At 42.0% G+C, this 17,422-nt stretch overlaps 1 protein-coding gene across 5 annotated transcripts in view; it reads left to right on the top strand.

Moving 5' to 3' along the window:
* The window catches only part of cxxc4 (CXXC finger 4), a 35,440-nt gene extending 18,230 nt beyond the window's left edge, over positions 1 to 17,210 (top strand). For 2 of the 5 annotated variants that reach the window (XM_064335158.1, XM_064335159.1), the window contains exon 3: positions 7,424 to 7,866. In XM_064335158.1, coding sequence (XP_064191228.1) covers positions 7,424 to 7,480 — 57 coding nt within the window. In that variant the 3' untranslated portion in view covers positions 7,481 to 7,866. The other 3 variants (XM_064335161.1, XM_064335163.1, XM_064335160.1) reach the window with 3 other exon arrangements.
* Positions 17,211 to 17,422: the final 212 nt, after the last annotated feature.

Raw genomic sequence — 17,422 nt, 5'->3', positions numbered from 1 at the left:
CCCCCCTCCCCCCCGCCCCCCAGGTAACGGGACCGTGTGTGTGCCGTTACCGTCTTCTTCGCCCTGTTGTTTTTCCACGTCTTAGAGCTTCGCTGGCCACGAATCTCTGTCTTCCCCATTTATTATTCATCTCCGTAGAGTAGAGGTGGCCCCGAACTATGGCTCAGCGGCCAGCCTTGGCCAGCGGCCCCTGCACCCCCCCTCCCGAGAGCCCTCCTGAGTGTTTAAAGATGCAACGGTTTCTACGACGCGATTTCTAAATGTGCGCTGACCTCATTCCTTGAAAGAGGTAGGTGTAGATGTGTGCAGTTAGGCACAGTGCACCGTGGGTATGCATATGCATTTCACTGGAACAGGGAAGAGCGTGCAGTGCTTTATTCTGCAGTGCACCTGCATGGGCCTGATTAACGCCGAGGCTTTTGGAATTGATATGAGCAGCGGGGGTGGTAGGATGGTTACAGCAGGGCGAGCAATGGGGGGTAGCTCCCTATTCCCGGCAGGGGGCTGTGTTCAATTGCCTGGGGCAGGGCTGGGGGACTAAGGGGCGGACGTGCCCCGACTATGTGGAAATGGGCAAGGTGCACATGCCTCAGCTACCACAAGAAATGCGATGGTTGTCCTTTACTTAATTACCTTTGCAAATGCGCAGCATTGCAGCCACCGCGTTTTGAATTTTATGCGTTTACACACTTACGCGGTTTGCTGTGGTGATTTCGTTTTTACAAGGGGAATGAATTGCCTGTTTTGGGAAGAAATTGTACTTTTACAGGGAGCTACAAGAGGTTTGGTTTTCAATAAAAAAGAAAAGCGCCTAAGAGGTGAAGGCTTCGTTTTAGTGCACATTCATAAAACTCATTGTAGCTGAGTGAGATTATAATAAGGCTGGAACTGTTCTAATGTATAGTTTTAGCCTTTGCAGGTCTGTCTGTGTTGTGTGTCTAGAGGTTTTTACAGATCTGACTCCATAAAGGAAGTTACAATGGTACTGATCCTTAAAGCATGCTTTATGAAATGTTTTTTTTGGAAAACAGCTATGTATACTATGTCAAACTCACAATATGATTCTTGGAATTAAGTAGTGAGAGGGTCAAGACAGGTGAACTATCTCTCTCTCCCTCTCTCTCTTTCTCTTTCTCTCTCTCTCTCTCTCTTTCACACACACACTTACACTTAATTATGATCATCATTTATTTTTGCAAAGTTTCTTTTGCCTCTAACGTTCATGGAGAACCTTGTTTATGCTGTGGCTTGTAACTGGAGGTTAAAACTTACTGTGTGTCACAGGAGATTGTGCCAAAAGACAAATCATAGGTCATTTCTAAACCTATTTTTACCTTAGTATGAAAAAATGACTGCAGTGTTGGGTCAAAATCTTTTCCTCAGGTGGGTGCAAGTTTCACATCCAGTAGGAAGACCATAAAGTAATTACATTCGCTGCCATTTTTAAACAAGACCTTTAGAGGCTTGTGATAGCCTGCTCGGCCATGCAGTGGTTTCTGTTTAGTCTTACTATGGAACTTTCTAAATTGAAGTTGAAATATCATGGCAGGTGACAGTAACAGGTATTGCACTGAGGCTAAGTGCCCTCTCTAGAAGGTAATGCGCTATAGAATGTTTCAAAGGAGATAGATTCACTTTTTCTCCATGCCTTTCTCCTCTGTCTAATCTCACATTTAACCACACCTATTTCATATTGTGTCTGCTGGAGCTTATCAACAGGAAATTATTCTCCTTTTTGCCAAGTCAGCGAAAATCGCAAATTCCTCATTACTCTAGAGCAACTGCGGTACACTTACCTTGATTTGTTCAAATATGCCCTGTATACACTGCACAGCAGGGGTAGGTTATTGTCTGTGAACTTGTCTATGTGATGAACTCGGTATTCTCTAAAAGGAAGAGGTGCATTTAGGATTCGTCGTATCTTGTGTAGTTGGCCTTTTTGTTTTTGAAGCAGCTCATGGATACGCATTATGGATAGGGCATGCATTACCCTGGTGCACAGTAGGTAAGTGGTTTTGAGATAGCGAGGTTTCTCCCCAGGTACAAAGCGGTAGTGGCTCGGCTCGTTAGATTCACCCAAATGTCACACTCTGATAATGAAGAATTATTATTGTTAAGAGCTAATTAATAATACAGGGCAGGCAGTGAACTCCTGGGATCGTATTGTCGATCAGCTCTAAGTGGGATGATTAGGTGGCTTGATTGAGAGAGGCATTTGGGGAATTTGACCGGGTTACACTTTTTGATAACTGTGTCAGGATCTCAAGTTAATGTCTTATGCTGAAGACAGAGTCTCCTGCTGCACAGTCCCACTGTCGCTGGACTGGGGCTTGGGTTTTCCGCTTGGTCCAGAGGTATGAGTGCCCCATATTTGCCACAAACTACTTCCAGCAATTATCAGGTGGCCCAAGAAGGTCCATAGTGCTAGTAGTAGCCAATCCCTGCTCCTCTTAGCTTTAGCCATATCACCCTGCCCTCCACTACCAAGTTACATGATGGTACGACTGCAGGCAATTATTTTGTGAGAAATTTGGAGCATTCCCTTGACTGGCTTTGAACGTTGATGACCCCACAATTTGAGTTGTTTGCTTCACATCGCCTCCCGACTTCATGGTTGGTATTGCTGGAATTATATTATCTTGTTTAAGAGCTACTGCTTCCAAAACTGTTTTTTTTTCCATTTTATTATGGGATACTATTGCTCTGGGAAATCAGCCAGTATCTTACAGACCAATTTCCAACTGAAAATATTGAAGTTAATTACACCATTAACTACCATTAACATTAACTACACTACTGTTAACATAAAACCTCAAAAGTACCTAAAAGTACCTCAGAAGTATAAGTTTTTTGATAGTTTTTCTTTAAAAACTTAATAAACTTGTATTATACTGGCAAGTTCTTAATGGGCTTGCTCTGTTTTGTTGTTTAAGTGTTTTTCTGTGTTGCGGCTTAAACTCCCTATAAATTACTTTTCTGGAATATTCTAGAGCTTAACTTCGTCATTTTCAGTTCCACTTCAGCGAACACTTTCCAACTGAGAAATAATTTATTTAAGGTTAACAATTTTGACCTTTATGAGGTTTACAAATTTGACCTTTTTTATGAGGTCTACAGCTTTCCTCATAAGGAGCTAGATCTCAGGGGTGGATTCACAGGATTGGGCTTCCTTAGAAACCATTAAATGACCACAAACACCTGGAAAATGCAAAGTGGGATTAATAAAGCACTCTTAATGGCTTAAAAATCACAATTAACAACCGTTCTCTCCCCATATCGATTTGCTTTTTTTCTCCAAATTTTCTGTTCAACATATAGCCTATTGTTTAGTGATTTGCATATCCTTTTTTTGCAGACTGAAAAATGAGTTAAGTCACAAAAATGTCAAGCAAAAATGAATTAAAAGCTTCTGAGTGAAACCACTTCCTGTGTTTTGAAAAGAAAGTTGAAAATAGCAGTGGACATAATGGTGTGCCACATCAACACTATATACATATCCCCAGTGAAATATTCAGACAGTGAAGCTCCTTAGCTCAAAGATATGGGATCCATTTTGCAATTCCTTCATCTAGTTAAATGCTGTATACTAATGGTTGTGTTTCTGCATGTTAACATGTAAAATTGTTAAAATCATAGCAAAGCACATACCTTTGAATGCAAGCAGGACATGTGCAAGATTCTACGTTTCATATAACTTCTCAAGTTAAAGTAATATTTTGTGATTTTAACACAGTGAACACAAATTTAATCTGTATCCTGATTTAGCAATGCATATCTGCTGGACCCCTGGCTGTCTTGATATTTTACATAAACTCAGTTGTATTATCCTCATGTCTAAAGTTACACAACTAGAATTGTGCAACTTTAGAAATCAGGGTAGTGCACTGAGGTTTTATGGAATTTGAATTTAAATTCAATTGTGAACACACTATTTGACCCTGAAATTATTTCTAACCAAAGTTTGATGCTTTGGGATATTTATTTGACTGAATACAACTTCTCTGGGTTGGTTGAATGGACTCCTTCATTTGATCAACGGTAAATAAGTGAAACTCTTAATTGTGGATGAAAGTAGCTGAGTTTTATCCCAAAATGACCCACTTTATCTGTGGAAAATCTGTCCCTAAAATTCACAGGCAGTTTTATGGATGTGGTTGTTTAATAAACGTGTCATTCTCTTCGTATGCTTCCTTTTCAATTAACTGAATTGGGTTGTGGTTGTTAATATCGTGGATCTCAATGATTTTCATTTAAGGTTTGTAGCAGCTGAAGCATTCCTACTAATCTTCAGATGAGTTTTTACTTGTGCTGTCACAGGTAGAAACATGAGCGATCTAAAGACAGGCATGTCTGTAGATAGTGAGAGTAGCTATGCTGCCATGTGGCCACTGAAATTGCTGAGGAATTTGGAAAGGAAGGGTCTTGCTTAACTTGTAATTTATTTGCGCCAGTGACATCCTCCATCTGGGGTACCAAGGGCAACGAAACCCGACATCCTGTTTTGTGAACAAATGTGCTCACAAGGAGAGATCCTAGTATTTTACAAAAGATTGCATATTTATTTCACAGTAATACACTAATAATGATGAACAATTAATGTTGAAGACCAGTATCTCCAATATTTCCTAAATTCTTTTGAAGTGATTCATATTTTGTAGGGAACAGGGGGTTTGGGGGGGCGGGGGGGAGTGCATTTTTAAACCTTGCTCATCGCCAGTGTGCATTTAAGTGGATTCACAACAAGATGGAAAAAAGTAATAATGTGCATAATATTTTCAATCCAGACCAAAGCAATCAAGCTCAGATGAGCAGATGAGCATGCCGTCCATGGCGACGGCCTTGAGCGGGTGCTTCAGTATAAAGCAGTGCTGGTGGCTGGAATATTGGCTACAGGCTGGGAGATGAGATCTCCCCTTCAGAGTGCCAGTGATTGATTGTTATACCTTCCAGGTTTGAGCTCGGCAACGCCCCAATATTCCCGCAGAATAAAGTGACAGGCAATATATAACACATCAGTTAAGGCTGGCTGCTCCCTGGAAACTTTTCAGTCTGGGGAATGACCCTGAGTCTCCCACTGCTCGCATAGTTTAAGCTGCCTGATATTATAGCTGTTTTTTTCCTTCTTTTTGTATGTGTGTTTGTGTATGTATCTGTGTGTGTGTGTGTGTGTGTGTAGGGTGGGCGGGGGGGGTGGCGGAGGGGGCGGTTGTCCCTTTCATTTCTGCCTTTTCTTTGTCCGTCATAGAAAAGATTCACCAAGGTTATAATTTCATATGTACTTGTATCAGGGGGTGTACCATTGTGGGGAGAAAGGAGGACTAACGTCGTTTCAGGAAGAAATGCATCTTCCATGCTGGTCAAGGCCAAAAGGGTGCTTGATGAGCATTTCATTTAGGCGCACAATGTACGTTTTCCAAAAAATAATTTTGACCTTAGCGCGTACTTGAGTCTCGGGCTCAGCTGCAGCCCGGGCGGCGTTTTGAAATGTGTTTGTAATTACGGCGGCGAGCCAGAGCGCGCGCGCGGAGAGAGAGCGGGAGACTCTGCGTCAGCGGCGCGGGGATTATTATTTATTTATTTCCAAAAGCTGTCAGAATCGCCTCCAAAGGGCCGGCGTTGCGGAAGGTGGCCTGGTTCCCAGTCCATACGTTAATAAATAATGGGCATGTCAGAGTAACGTATGGACCGTGCGTTATAATGAGCGTTCTGGAGCACATCAGCACAGTCCCCAGCCCGCTATTCATCCTCCCCCAGTGAGGAAGTGAAGGTCTGCCCGCTGACAATGAGCCATTGTCTCTGAGAATCGCCTCTGCCTTCGCCCTGGAAGATTTTTTTTCTTTTTTTCACGCGCAGCAAACGTTGCTCTAATTCTCTCGGCACAGATATTTTTATGACGATGATGATGAAGACGATGATGGTGATAAAGATGATGTTTATTATTATTATTATTATTATTATTAATTATTATTCTGATGCAGGCTGTTTTTTTTGTTTTTTTTAAGCAGAAGGCCACGTGCATTGCAGAACAGTTTATACGAGGAGGGGGGAAAATCAAATGTGGGTTTCTGGGAAATCGTCTGCTTGATTGAAGCGAATTGCAAATTTGGTGAAAGGAGAGGAAGAATGGAGCGGAGGCGAAGCCAACGGAGAGCCAGACACCTCCCCGTGCACACGAGCACATTTGCAATCACCCGAGGTTCAAAAGGGTAATTTATTCGCAGTCTGTGGTTAAAATAGTGCTGCTTTAAATGCAAGTGGGATTTCACTCGGAAAACGAGCCTCGCGAGCGGGTTTTTTTTTTCCCCCTCTCTCTCTCTCTCTCTCTCTCTCTCCCCTCCTCCTCCTTCCCAAGCTCTCTGTGGCGTCTTTAACGTTCCTCGGCGAGCATATTTCACTTTTACGCTCATCCGCATCGACGCGCCCGCGCTGATTGAATTTGAGGCGCTGCGGTGTCGCCCATTATCGTCCTCGCCGTCTCGAGTGCTTTATCTCTGGCCTGCCCTCCGGGCGCGCGGACACACGGGGGTGCGCCGCTGCGGCGATGGGGGGAGGGGCGGTGGGGGGAGGAGGGGCGGGTGGAGGACTCATGGGGCGGGGGAGGGAAGGGGGTGGGGTGCCTCTGTGTCTCTGACAGTTCGCTGGATTAGCATTTGATTATGAGTCAGCAGCCCCCCCCCCACACAACCCCCTCTCCCCCCTGGCAGAACGGGACGCACAGGCCCATCATTAAACGCACCTGACCTCTCATTTTGACGTGGGTGGCAATCAGGATAGAGCTGCTTGCTCCACACCCCTGGATTAAACAGCATCTCAGGTGTCTTATACTGAGCAGGGGCCGCTGTGAATATGCGCTGTGCTCTCTACAGAAGCCTTGCTAAATGAAGGGTTTTAACTTGTCTATAAAAATGTGCATATAGTAGCATATACCCCAGACCCCCTACGCACACATATACTCACACATGCACACACACATAGTGCGGAAACACAGGTTGTCAGTAGGTCTCGGCCTGGGTCTTGGTCCCAGCTGAGTGAAATCCGTGCCACAGAGACACAGGGGTTAAACTGAGGTTGAGAGGCTGTCATACCCTGTGTTGATTGGAGGTGAAGCCTCAGGGCTGATCCTCTGTCTGTGGCATCTCTCTCTCTCTCTCTCTCTCCCTGTCTCTCTCTCTGTCTCTCTCTCTCCCTGTCTCTCTCTCTGTCTCTCTCTCTCTCCCTGTCTCTCTCTCTGTCTCTCTCTCTCCCTGTCTCTCTCTCTGTCTCTCTCTTGCTCCCTGTCTCTTTCTCTCCCTCTCTCCCTTCCTCACTCTCTCTCTCTCGCTTTCTCTCTCTCCCTCTCTCTTCCTTATGTCTCTCTCTTTCCCTGTCTCTCTCTTTCTCTCTCTCTCTCTCTCTCCCCCCCTCTTTCTCTTGTTGTTGACAGAGTGAGTTTGATGGCGGAGCGCACGTGGGGCGGGAGAGCGTAGCCGGGCCGCGCTAATTGAGCCTTCTTTGTGTCCCGGCGACTGCGCCATGCCAGTAGCGAGGCCCAGTAGAGGCTCTGAGCGGCGCTCAGAATCCTCCCCCTGCAGATCAATACAACAGGACTTAACAAAACAGAGACATTGGGACCGCAGATCTGGATCATTATTGCGGCCAGTGAATCACACCAAGGCCAGCCAGTGCCAGGATATATAGATCAATATGGATGCTTTCGGAGGGTGGTGGGGGGAGGGTTAATTTTCTTTTTTTTTCACTTCCTTTATTCGTTTTTCATTTTTAGCGGAGAAAAGGAGCTTTAGTTTCTGCAGTTATGATGGTTGGCAGTGTTCTGCTTTCCACAAGCCAAAGCACCGCGCTGGACCTTAGGATGGGGTTGTGCTTCTTTCTCTCTCAGCTGTGAGACGAGAGAGAGAGAGCCTCTTTCCTTTCCCGAAACCTGCTCTTAATTACTGGTGAAGATGGGAGATGTGTCCACACGGCAGATGAAGTCCTGACTGAGCCGTGCTATATTATGACACACATTCTCCCATTTTGTGGTCCCAGTTCTAGGTGTCTGAGATAATTAAACAACTCAGGATTTTGGTTGTTACTACTATTGCTACCAACTGCATTTCATTGCTCTCTTTTTAGAGGAATATTATTACACGCTTACTTTGGCTTGTTGTGATAAAATTTCTCTGAAAAGACAATAATGCACTGACTTTTGTTTTTTTTTTTTCTCAGTGATGAGGATGACTGTCGTGTTATTGTTCACTCAAAGACCGTGGAGAGTTAAATGTTCCAATAAAATATATATATATATATATATATATATATATATATATATATATATATATATATATATATGTTTTTTTTAAATGCATATTAAGACCTTGACTATAACCCATATCTATCTAAGTTAGCATAAAGTAATAAATTAATATACAACCTTTCTTGCACAAAGCTACAATCAAACACCACAACTACATTTCAATCAGGGAACTTTTAAATGATGAGTGTGGGGGGGGGGGGGAGCCATGGACTGTGGATCACGTAACTGCAGCAAAAATATAATAAAAATAATAATAATAAAAAAGATTTGTAATTATAGTGCAGCGAGAGAGACGAAATGTAGCAAACAACACCATGGAAGTAATTGAATTCCCTTCATTAGACGACTGGTCCCCTGCTGCCGCCGCTAACTAGCTGTGCATTATGAGGCATTGGCAAGTCTGATGGGTACGATTTGTGAGCTCAGCTTCTCAGTGATATAATCACTGTAATGCAGTTCTGTCTACAGTTAGTATTTGTATGAATGTATTCCTCAAACAGAGATACACTGTGCAAACCTTATTCAACTTTTTTTGCACCGTTTTTTTTTTTTGTTTTTTTTTTTGCGCGACAGCTACCATATGTGTAATCAAGCCTTTTTTCCCTTTTTATCTTCAAAAAAGTGATGAGATTTCCAATGGGAAAATAATTGAATGACATTGCAAAGAAAAAGTCCTATGAGAGATGATATATGTTTATTTTGGAATATATTATTTTGGTGGAATTGGAATTTGGAATTCATTCTGTTATTGCATATGTGTCATAGCTCAACCACAAACTGGTTGCACTAGCAGTAAACACTTGCTGCAGACTACTGTTATAACGATTGTAAATTTGAACTGTATGATGTCTGAGTTTCGACTTTGGTACAGTACAGTATTCTCATTTGGAACAGTCAGCCTAGTTACCTAATGTTATTAAGAAGCCTGCTTTTCGTGCTACAAAGCAGCTGAAGTTTTCATTAAAATGTCACAGTCTTTCTTTCACACAAAGTCCTTCGGAGTGCCATCAGCAAGTCCACGTCCCTGCCTAGAGAAGCACATGACAGGCCCACATTGAGTCAAAGGATACGTTAGCGAAAGTACAAAATTACAGTTGTTTAAAACGGAACTGTTCTGGCGAGACATGTGACACAGTTCGCCGGGCGGCCGACTGAGTGCCCCCCCCCAACCCCCCCTTGCGGGCAGGGCTTAGATCCCTGCCATGGCACCTTCTGAGCTGTCAGCCCTTCTCTGTCTGTCACCCTCTCTGCTTTCTTCCTGACTGAATAAAAGCAAAAGCAGACCTGTTCACAAAAAAAAAATGGGAACTGTTCAAAACTTCCAGACTGGCCAGCAGAGTTGCTTTAAGGGAAGTGAACTTAAATCAGGCAGCTCTATGGCAAAATATGTATCCCTGAAAAACACCTGCCAACACTGGTATGGTCATGATTTGGTTTGATGATTTTATGTTCCGGATTGCCCCATTACTGCATAAACAAGTGTTTTTTGCTGGATAGACCGTCCAAAAGCCCAACATTTTCTTCATTTTAGCATTGTCATGACAATCCATACTCTACAACGACCTGCTTGCACATGCTATTACAGCAGAGAGCTCCGATTCAGAGAGGACGCGCTACTCTCAGGTCTTTATCCTCAGAAACTATTAAGATAAGGTAACATCTTTATCTCTCCTACATGAGAGTGTATGGTGCTAGTTCATACGTATTTCACAGGAAATATGGCAAACCTTTTTTCAGAATGTGATAAGTGGGAGCACCCTTTGGGTTTTTTTTTTCTTTTTTGTGTACCTCACAGTTGACTCAGTAAATGCTATCCTTGACTTATTTATGCTGAGTCATCCCTGCCTGCTATACTTACTTCGAGGCCATTCGCTCATCCATTTAGCTTTCGGATTCATAATTTTCCCTTTTGCAATCCACTCCACACTCAGGAGATGACTTTATTGGAGCGGGGGTAGTCCAGCCAACATGTTGGTAAGGCCACACGGGATTATTATGGGGTGTGGGGAGACCAGAGAGAGTATTTATTGGATGGTAGTCAAATGGGAGGGTATCCACCTACAAAACAAAAACATCACGTGAAAACACAAAGCTTATTTCCTCTTTTTTTTTTTTTTTTTGGAGTCGCTAAATTACTAGGCTCACACATCAACAATTGCCATCCACAGCCACACAGCCTGTGCCTCTTTTACACAGCACATGCCAAATTCTGCAGGAGCGGCAGTGTGAATTAAAGGAGAGATGGATATTGCTCATTCAAGGCAACTATAAAGCTAGTTGTTACCTGGTGAGTAACTAGTGAGTCCCTATCCAGTAGGATATGAATGACATAACTCTCAGACTGCAAGACTAGTTGGCTAACAACACAGGCCAACTGCCACATAGCTATGTCTGAGCTGTAGGGCTCAGTCCACACTCAAAACAAGTGCGACACAGACTGAATCACTCAGAAGGCTATCCACCTGTGGACCTGCACTGTCATTCATTGCGTAAAAATAAAGTAGTGGACACCACAATTACTGCACACTTTCAGAGGAAGAAAATGCACATTACAGGAATACATCCGATGATGTAAGTGTGGAGGGACACGCCGCTTTCAGATTGAGCTGTTTGACCTGCGGCGTGGGGTCAATGTGGAGAATGTGACTGGTCAGATTAATCTCTCTCTGTACCAGAATCACTCACCCAGAGAGAAATGTATTTCTCCATTAGGGAAACGTTAAGTGTTCCCATCTCCCTGTAAGGAGGATCTGTGGTGGCCAATCGTTAGCTTTATTTGCCATGATTATGGGAGAGAGCAGGGGTCTCCAACCCTGGTCCTGGAGAGCTGCGGCATCTGCTGGATTCCGTCTTAACTCAAGGCTTCATCGATCAATCAAGGCACTTGGTGACGTAGTCAACTTGCCTCAACTGGATTTTCTGGGTCTGAATTGGTTATTTTAAGAATACAGATACAGGGCCTCTCTTGGACCAGGGTCGAGGGCCCCTGAGGTAGGGCTAAGCACTTAAAAATGATGTGTCAGAAGAGCAACAGAGACAGTGGCCCTGGAGAAAGCTGGGGGAGAGGACAAGCAGAGCGGGGGATGCTGGGATACCTCTCACCGCTTCACACTGCTTTCCCCAACCACAAATAAGAAGAGCTGCCAATTGGGGAATAGCAAAACTGTTAATCGCAAAACCACAAATGCTAGGGGAATACAATAATGGATCTTGAGCCAATTCTTAAGGCAATGGGCAATGCTTCTTGCTGTATTGCTGCACAGCACCACTTGTGGTAAGCTCAGGGGACACCCGGGCCAGCTTTTTGGAAAAATCGCAGGAGGACGCGGCCACTAATTCTCACTAACAACTCTAGGTTCTTGGACATGGTCAGTGTGAGCAGCTGTTGCTTGAACAAATTTTATCATTCTGTATTTTCAGCATGCTGTTAAATGCTTTACTCAATTATTGTGTGCGCCTTTACGAATTACAACTGTTGCATGTTTTCTTTTCCCTGGCTTTCAGTGGCACATTTTAAAAATATTTCCAAAAACATATAGCTTTGCAGTTATGAATAATGCTACAGTTGTTAGCTATTAAAATAAGGAGAACCAATGCTTGAAAGAAAGCATGAAACTTTTTGAATCAAGACAAACTGAATCCTTGAACCTGGGAATTTTAGCCATAGTTTTGTATATATGAAGTTAGTCTGCTACTTCTGTTCTGTGAACACTGTGGCACCCATCACACTCACAACATAATTTTCTTATTGACAGTAGAGTAATACTAATGTGATTCGTTGTATATTAATATTTTCATAATTGTTTGTGTGATGGGAAAAGGCTTTCAATACAGTGACTGGTCAGAAAGAAGACAGGTATATACAATGCACAGCCAGAAAATAAACAAAATTGTATTTCTGAAAATTCCTGGGGAAAAAAAGTAATTATCGACCAGTACTGTCTCTGTTCTGTAGTCCCCTCTCTCTCTGATAATCCCCATCTATGTACATGTACTGTACATGTGTCTGAATATGTATTATTATATTGTTATGTTTGTTATACGCATGTGTTTGAAATAGTGTAGAGGCTTATTTCTTCCCCAGTAGCTGTTTTTGTGCCCCTATGCATGAGTGTAAGGTATTTAGGTAAATCATACTGTCTTTTTTCAGGTTGATACACTGTGACCTGTCACTTATGTTGTCCTGATGTAGCTTAAAAAATCTTGAAAGCAGGGCCTTGAAAAAACAGCTTTTTTGTTGTGTATGGAGCGAAATGGATACAAAACATTAGAGCACTTCTGTACCATTTCGACTCATTCCTATGTGGTGGCTGGGTAAGAATTTTTGCTGGTGTAATAGTCAGGCTGGTGTGACATATCTTACAATACAATTTGGAATGAGTTAAATTTGCTGAGCCACAAAAAAACTCCACAATACGTACTTACTGCTTACTACCAATGTCACTTCTGCATTGCAACCAACATGTTACATGAAGTAGGTAACTCAGTCAATTTTGCATAAGAAACCCAAGGGATTTTTAAAAAAGTTTTAATAGCAAAAATGTATGGAATGAAACAAAGATATTGGTGTGCACCCATCCAACCACCAACCCCCTGATTTTCAAATAAGTGCGTTGCAGCTAGATGAATATGAATCGTGTGCTGACGAGGCTCTCTGTGGCGTGCTGCTTCGCTGTCTGGCACTGCACTGTTCAAACAGTGTCTGAAACTGCCACATGGATGGCCTTGTGGAGATTTCATATCCCGAGATCAAGATTTAATAAACCTGTATGCAAGATAATTCATATCGCAGATTCCAATCTTGATAGCTGGTCACCAATATTCTGTCAAACTCAAAATTAAACCAAAGATCCTGTTTTTTTTTAATCATGGTTTTAATAATGTCATTAATTTTATTAAAAAGTGCTTGAAACTTAGCAACAGAAATTTTGTTGTAAGTAGCAACAGGTTCAGCGTGACATAACATTGACAAATGGTAATCTAATAATAGTTATGTTAGCAGAAAACCTAGCCAATTAAAGTTCACTAGCTGTCAGGAGCTAACATTCTACTGACAGGTTATGTGCTTGAATGCCATACAGTTTAGAAGATAGTTTTCTAGCAACACTGTTTTCCAGTAAATCATATACATTTTATTCTACATGCAATACATGTAATAGTGTGTGTGCCCTGCGATAGGTTGGCGGCCTGTCCAGGGTATATCCCAGCCTCTCGGCCAATGCACTCTGGGATAGGGTTCAGAACCCCCCGCAACCCTGCCCAGGATAAGTGGGTATCTGCTGTTTAAGATAGTTCTCAAGTTTTTTCAATCTTAGAGATTTGTAATAACTTATTTTTTAATTAAATGAGCTTAAAACGCATGTTCTTATCCATTCATCTATTATCTAGCTCACTTATTCCTGGTTTGGGGGGGGGGGGGGGGGCTATCCCAGCCTTTCCCAGCATGCAGTGGGTGAGAGGCCGGAATGCACCCTGGATAGGTCACCAATCACAGGGCCCACACACCATTCACTCACATTAGCCCACGGCATGTCTTTGGACTGTGGGAGGAAACCGGAGCACCTGGCAGAAACCCACGTGCACGTGACGAGAATGTGCAAACTCCACAATGAAAGGCCCTCGGCTGGGATTCAAACTCAGTACCTTCTGGCTGTGAGACTTCACCACTGCTAGAGACTTTGTGTACATGTATTACTTTATTTTAAGTAGAATTTGACAGATGATTACAAACTCAGTTCTGTTTGAGTCCATTGCTGTGCCACCTGCAAAGCTTGGACCTGACCTGAGTCATCTTAGAATGAATGAAGTAGTTTCTCTGAACAATTATCCATCCATCTATACAATTATATACCAGCGTATCCTGGTCAGGGTGGCAGGGGTGCTGGAGCCTATCCTACCATGCATTGGGCAAGAGGCAGGAATACACCCTGGATAGGTCGCTAATCTATCCGGGGCGCCAATCTTTCGCAGGACACACACCATTCACTCACACACTCATACCTATGGGCAATTTATAGTCTCCAATTAGCCTAACCTGCATGTCTTTGGACTGTGGGTGGAAACCGGAGTACCCGGAGGAAACCCACACAGAGAACATGCACTTTCTTCTGCCCAATGTGATACATACTTAATAAGTGTAATGTGTACATGCAAATGTCTTCCTTGGTAATGGAAGGGCAAAGGTATGGATGATGACATACCAGCCCTTGGTTCTATTGTTTTAAATACCCATTGAGGTATCGCAATGGTTGCTTTCCACACTTAGTTTAAAACATGACCCTTTCACACCTTTATCCTCTGAATATTGCATTCTTAACACTTGCTGCCGCATCAAACGTAGATTAAAGTTACCTTTATTCAGACCAACTATCAAATGCCCCCGTTAACATGGGTTCATTATGGAACTAGTGCTAACTGTGGTTTGTGTTCAAGGCCACAGTATTTGACACATCTTTAAGATACATTACTGCAAAATTAAGTATGAGACAGAATAACTTGTGTCATGCTTTTCAACAATTAATTAGAATGTGGTAAGGAAACAATCACAAATGTACAGTTTTGTGCTTCCATCTTCAGAAGAATTTATTTTAAGGGCAATGGCATCCTGTCACATTACTGGTTAGAAAATAGTGAGTTCTTATTCATTTATGCAATGAAGAGGACCCTCAATAGAGTCTTTAAAGGAATCAGTAAAACTCCCATTTTGTTCTGGTCTCACAACTCTTGCAATAACATCTTATGCTCGCAGCTGTTAATGGTAAATGGCACAAAACTTTGCAGGAACATATCTTTTTGCAGCGTAGGCACCTATATCTAAGCCCTATGTCCTTTAGGCAGTTTGACAAAACAGTCATTTTATGGGTGGTCCGGGACAAAAGTTAAAGACCTTGCTTTTACACACAATCACTGGCACCATGTTAACACAACTGCCAACAGAACTGTAGCAACTCTGCTGAGTTAAAGTTGTTCTGTTTAACTTGGTTAGCATTCAACTAGATACAGGTGTCAATTTAACCCTCCTGCAACAAGAGCAGCTATGTTACACTTTAGCACATGTTACAGAAGACCTTCATTTTGAAATGAACTGCCATCTCATTTAGTTGATCTCCCCCTATTTCTGTTGAAAAGCTCAGACAAATATTATTTTCTCAGTAGGAGAAAATAGGACCATCTACCATTAATTACTAGACTTAATTACTCTATTATGCTTTTTTTTTATACCTTTCCTAGAAATATTCTTTTTGGTTTTACTCCTTTTTTGTATGTTTTCACATATGCTATAAATGCGTATTCCATCGTATCAACATGGGTATTTACAAGTTATTTAGATGACTATTAATTTAATCCTGCAACACTAGGAGTCCTGCAACCAGGCCTAGCTGGGTGTTTATAGACGTCCCTACATATGGAATGAAGCTATTGAGACCTTTTAAAATTTCTTTATGTGTAAATAAAAAGAAAATTCAAATTACATTTTTTTTCTGTTTTGTGTGCTCCGCAGAGGACGCCGGTCACCAGCGGCGAAGCATTCCGGTGGTTCTTCTAGCGTGCTGGCTCTAGGCCCCCTCAACCTGACGTCAGGTAACACGCAGGCTCATCGCAGAAAGCACTTGTGGGGTTTGCCGACCCAAAAAACCCAGCTTTGGAGAAGAAGGAGAGAAAAAAAGAAAAGAAAAACATTATGGTGTTGGTTTAACTCTGTAATTTCCTTTCATGTGTAATAATGTACCTTTTGACAGTATCATAATGTATATTTTTGGTGTCTATGAATGTGCTTCAGTGTTGTGACTGTACAAATAACAGTCATTCTTATGTAAAGGACTCAAAAGACAATCATAACAAATTAAATAAATAAAAGGCCACAAGGATTAAAATGTAATTGCAACACTATACACTTTTTAGATCTGGAGCAATAATCATTGAGGTGATTACCCTTCGCCTGTTAATTTACATCCATTTAAATTTTTTTCTTACATTTTATCCCATTTAGTTAATTTGCGTATCATGGATGCGAGTGGCCCGAGCTTTGAGAGTACTGCTAGGCCATCTTCTTTCATTAATGAACTGTTTCATGATTGACACAGAGTGAGAAGACAGCTATGGTGACTCGGTTTGTTTATTTTTCTAGCTCCTCAGCACGTTGCAGAACAGGGCACATTGTCTTGCGCAACGTGTTGCACTTTTGTAGAAGAAATGTAATTATTCCCTTTTCTTAGCACAAGACTTCTAGTCTGGCAGGAAGACATAGTCTATTGTTTTGTCTACATCTTGCTGTGAAATATTAAAAAATGTGTTGTGTAAATTCAAAAGGCATGTGTTGGGGGAAAAGGACTTCAGAAAAATGTCGCAAGTACATTTTAGATGGTTTTAATGAGCTTGAAAAAAAATCGTAATGAGCATTTTGCATAACTGGTGGGCCTTTTTAGCTTTTTTGTTTTAAATACAAAAGGTTCATGAAAAAACAAGTTTGACGGAAAGGTAGGAATACCAGTAAAGGAATTCTAGTTTACATTAAAGTATTCGAATTTAGCATTCTGTAACAGTGCAGTACGGTACAGTATAAATATCTGACGAGTTATCCTGGGGGGAAAAAGGGATCATATGTATCTTCTCACTGCAGAGATAAACTTGGCCAGCAGTCATGTGTTGAAGTGAAGCAGATGTACACATTCCAAATAAATGATTCAATAAGTTACTCATTGTCTTAAACCCTACTGTTGCATGTGTAAATGTGTTTTGGTTTTAAAGATGACTAAGAATTTGTATATTGTTGTTGTGATGCTTTTACGTGTTAAAATAAAATAAGAAAAAAAAAAGCCTACAAAAAAGAAAACATGAAAAATAATTTGATGTCAAAGAAATAATGGAAATTTTTATTCTCACATGTACAATTAAACATCAACTATGATCACCATTACATTTTCCTCTTTGTTATCTCTTGTGTGAATCAGCCCGCCCTGGAAAATAAAATAAAAAAACAGCGAAATGGAGAAAGGAATGGAAGCCGCTACATCCGCGCGGCTCTGCCTTGCTCTGAATACTAAAACGCAGCGGGAAAGAAAGCGGCTCCCGGAGGCGTTGGGCTTTAAAGGCCTGATGAAATCCCAGGTGGTTTGTCGTGGAGGAATG

Source organism: Anguilla rostrata, chromosome 5 (genome assembly GCF_018555375.3).
Source record: "Anguilla rostrata isolate EN2019 chromosome 5, ASM1855537v3, whole genome shotgun sequence".
NCBI lineage: Eukaryota > Metazoa > Chordata > Actinopteri > Anguilliformes > Anguillidae > Anguilla > Anguilla rostrata.
The sequence above is the reverse complement of the archived record's forward strand: the minus strand, read 5'-3'. Positions and strand labels throughout refer to the sequence as shown.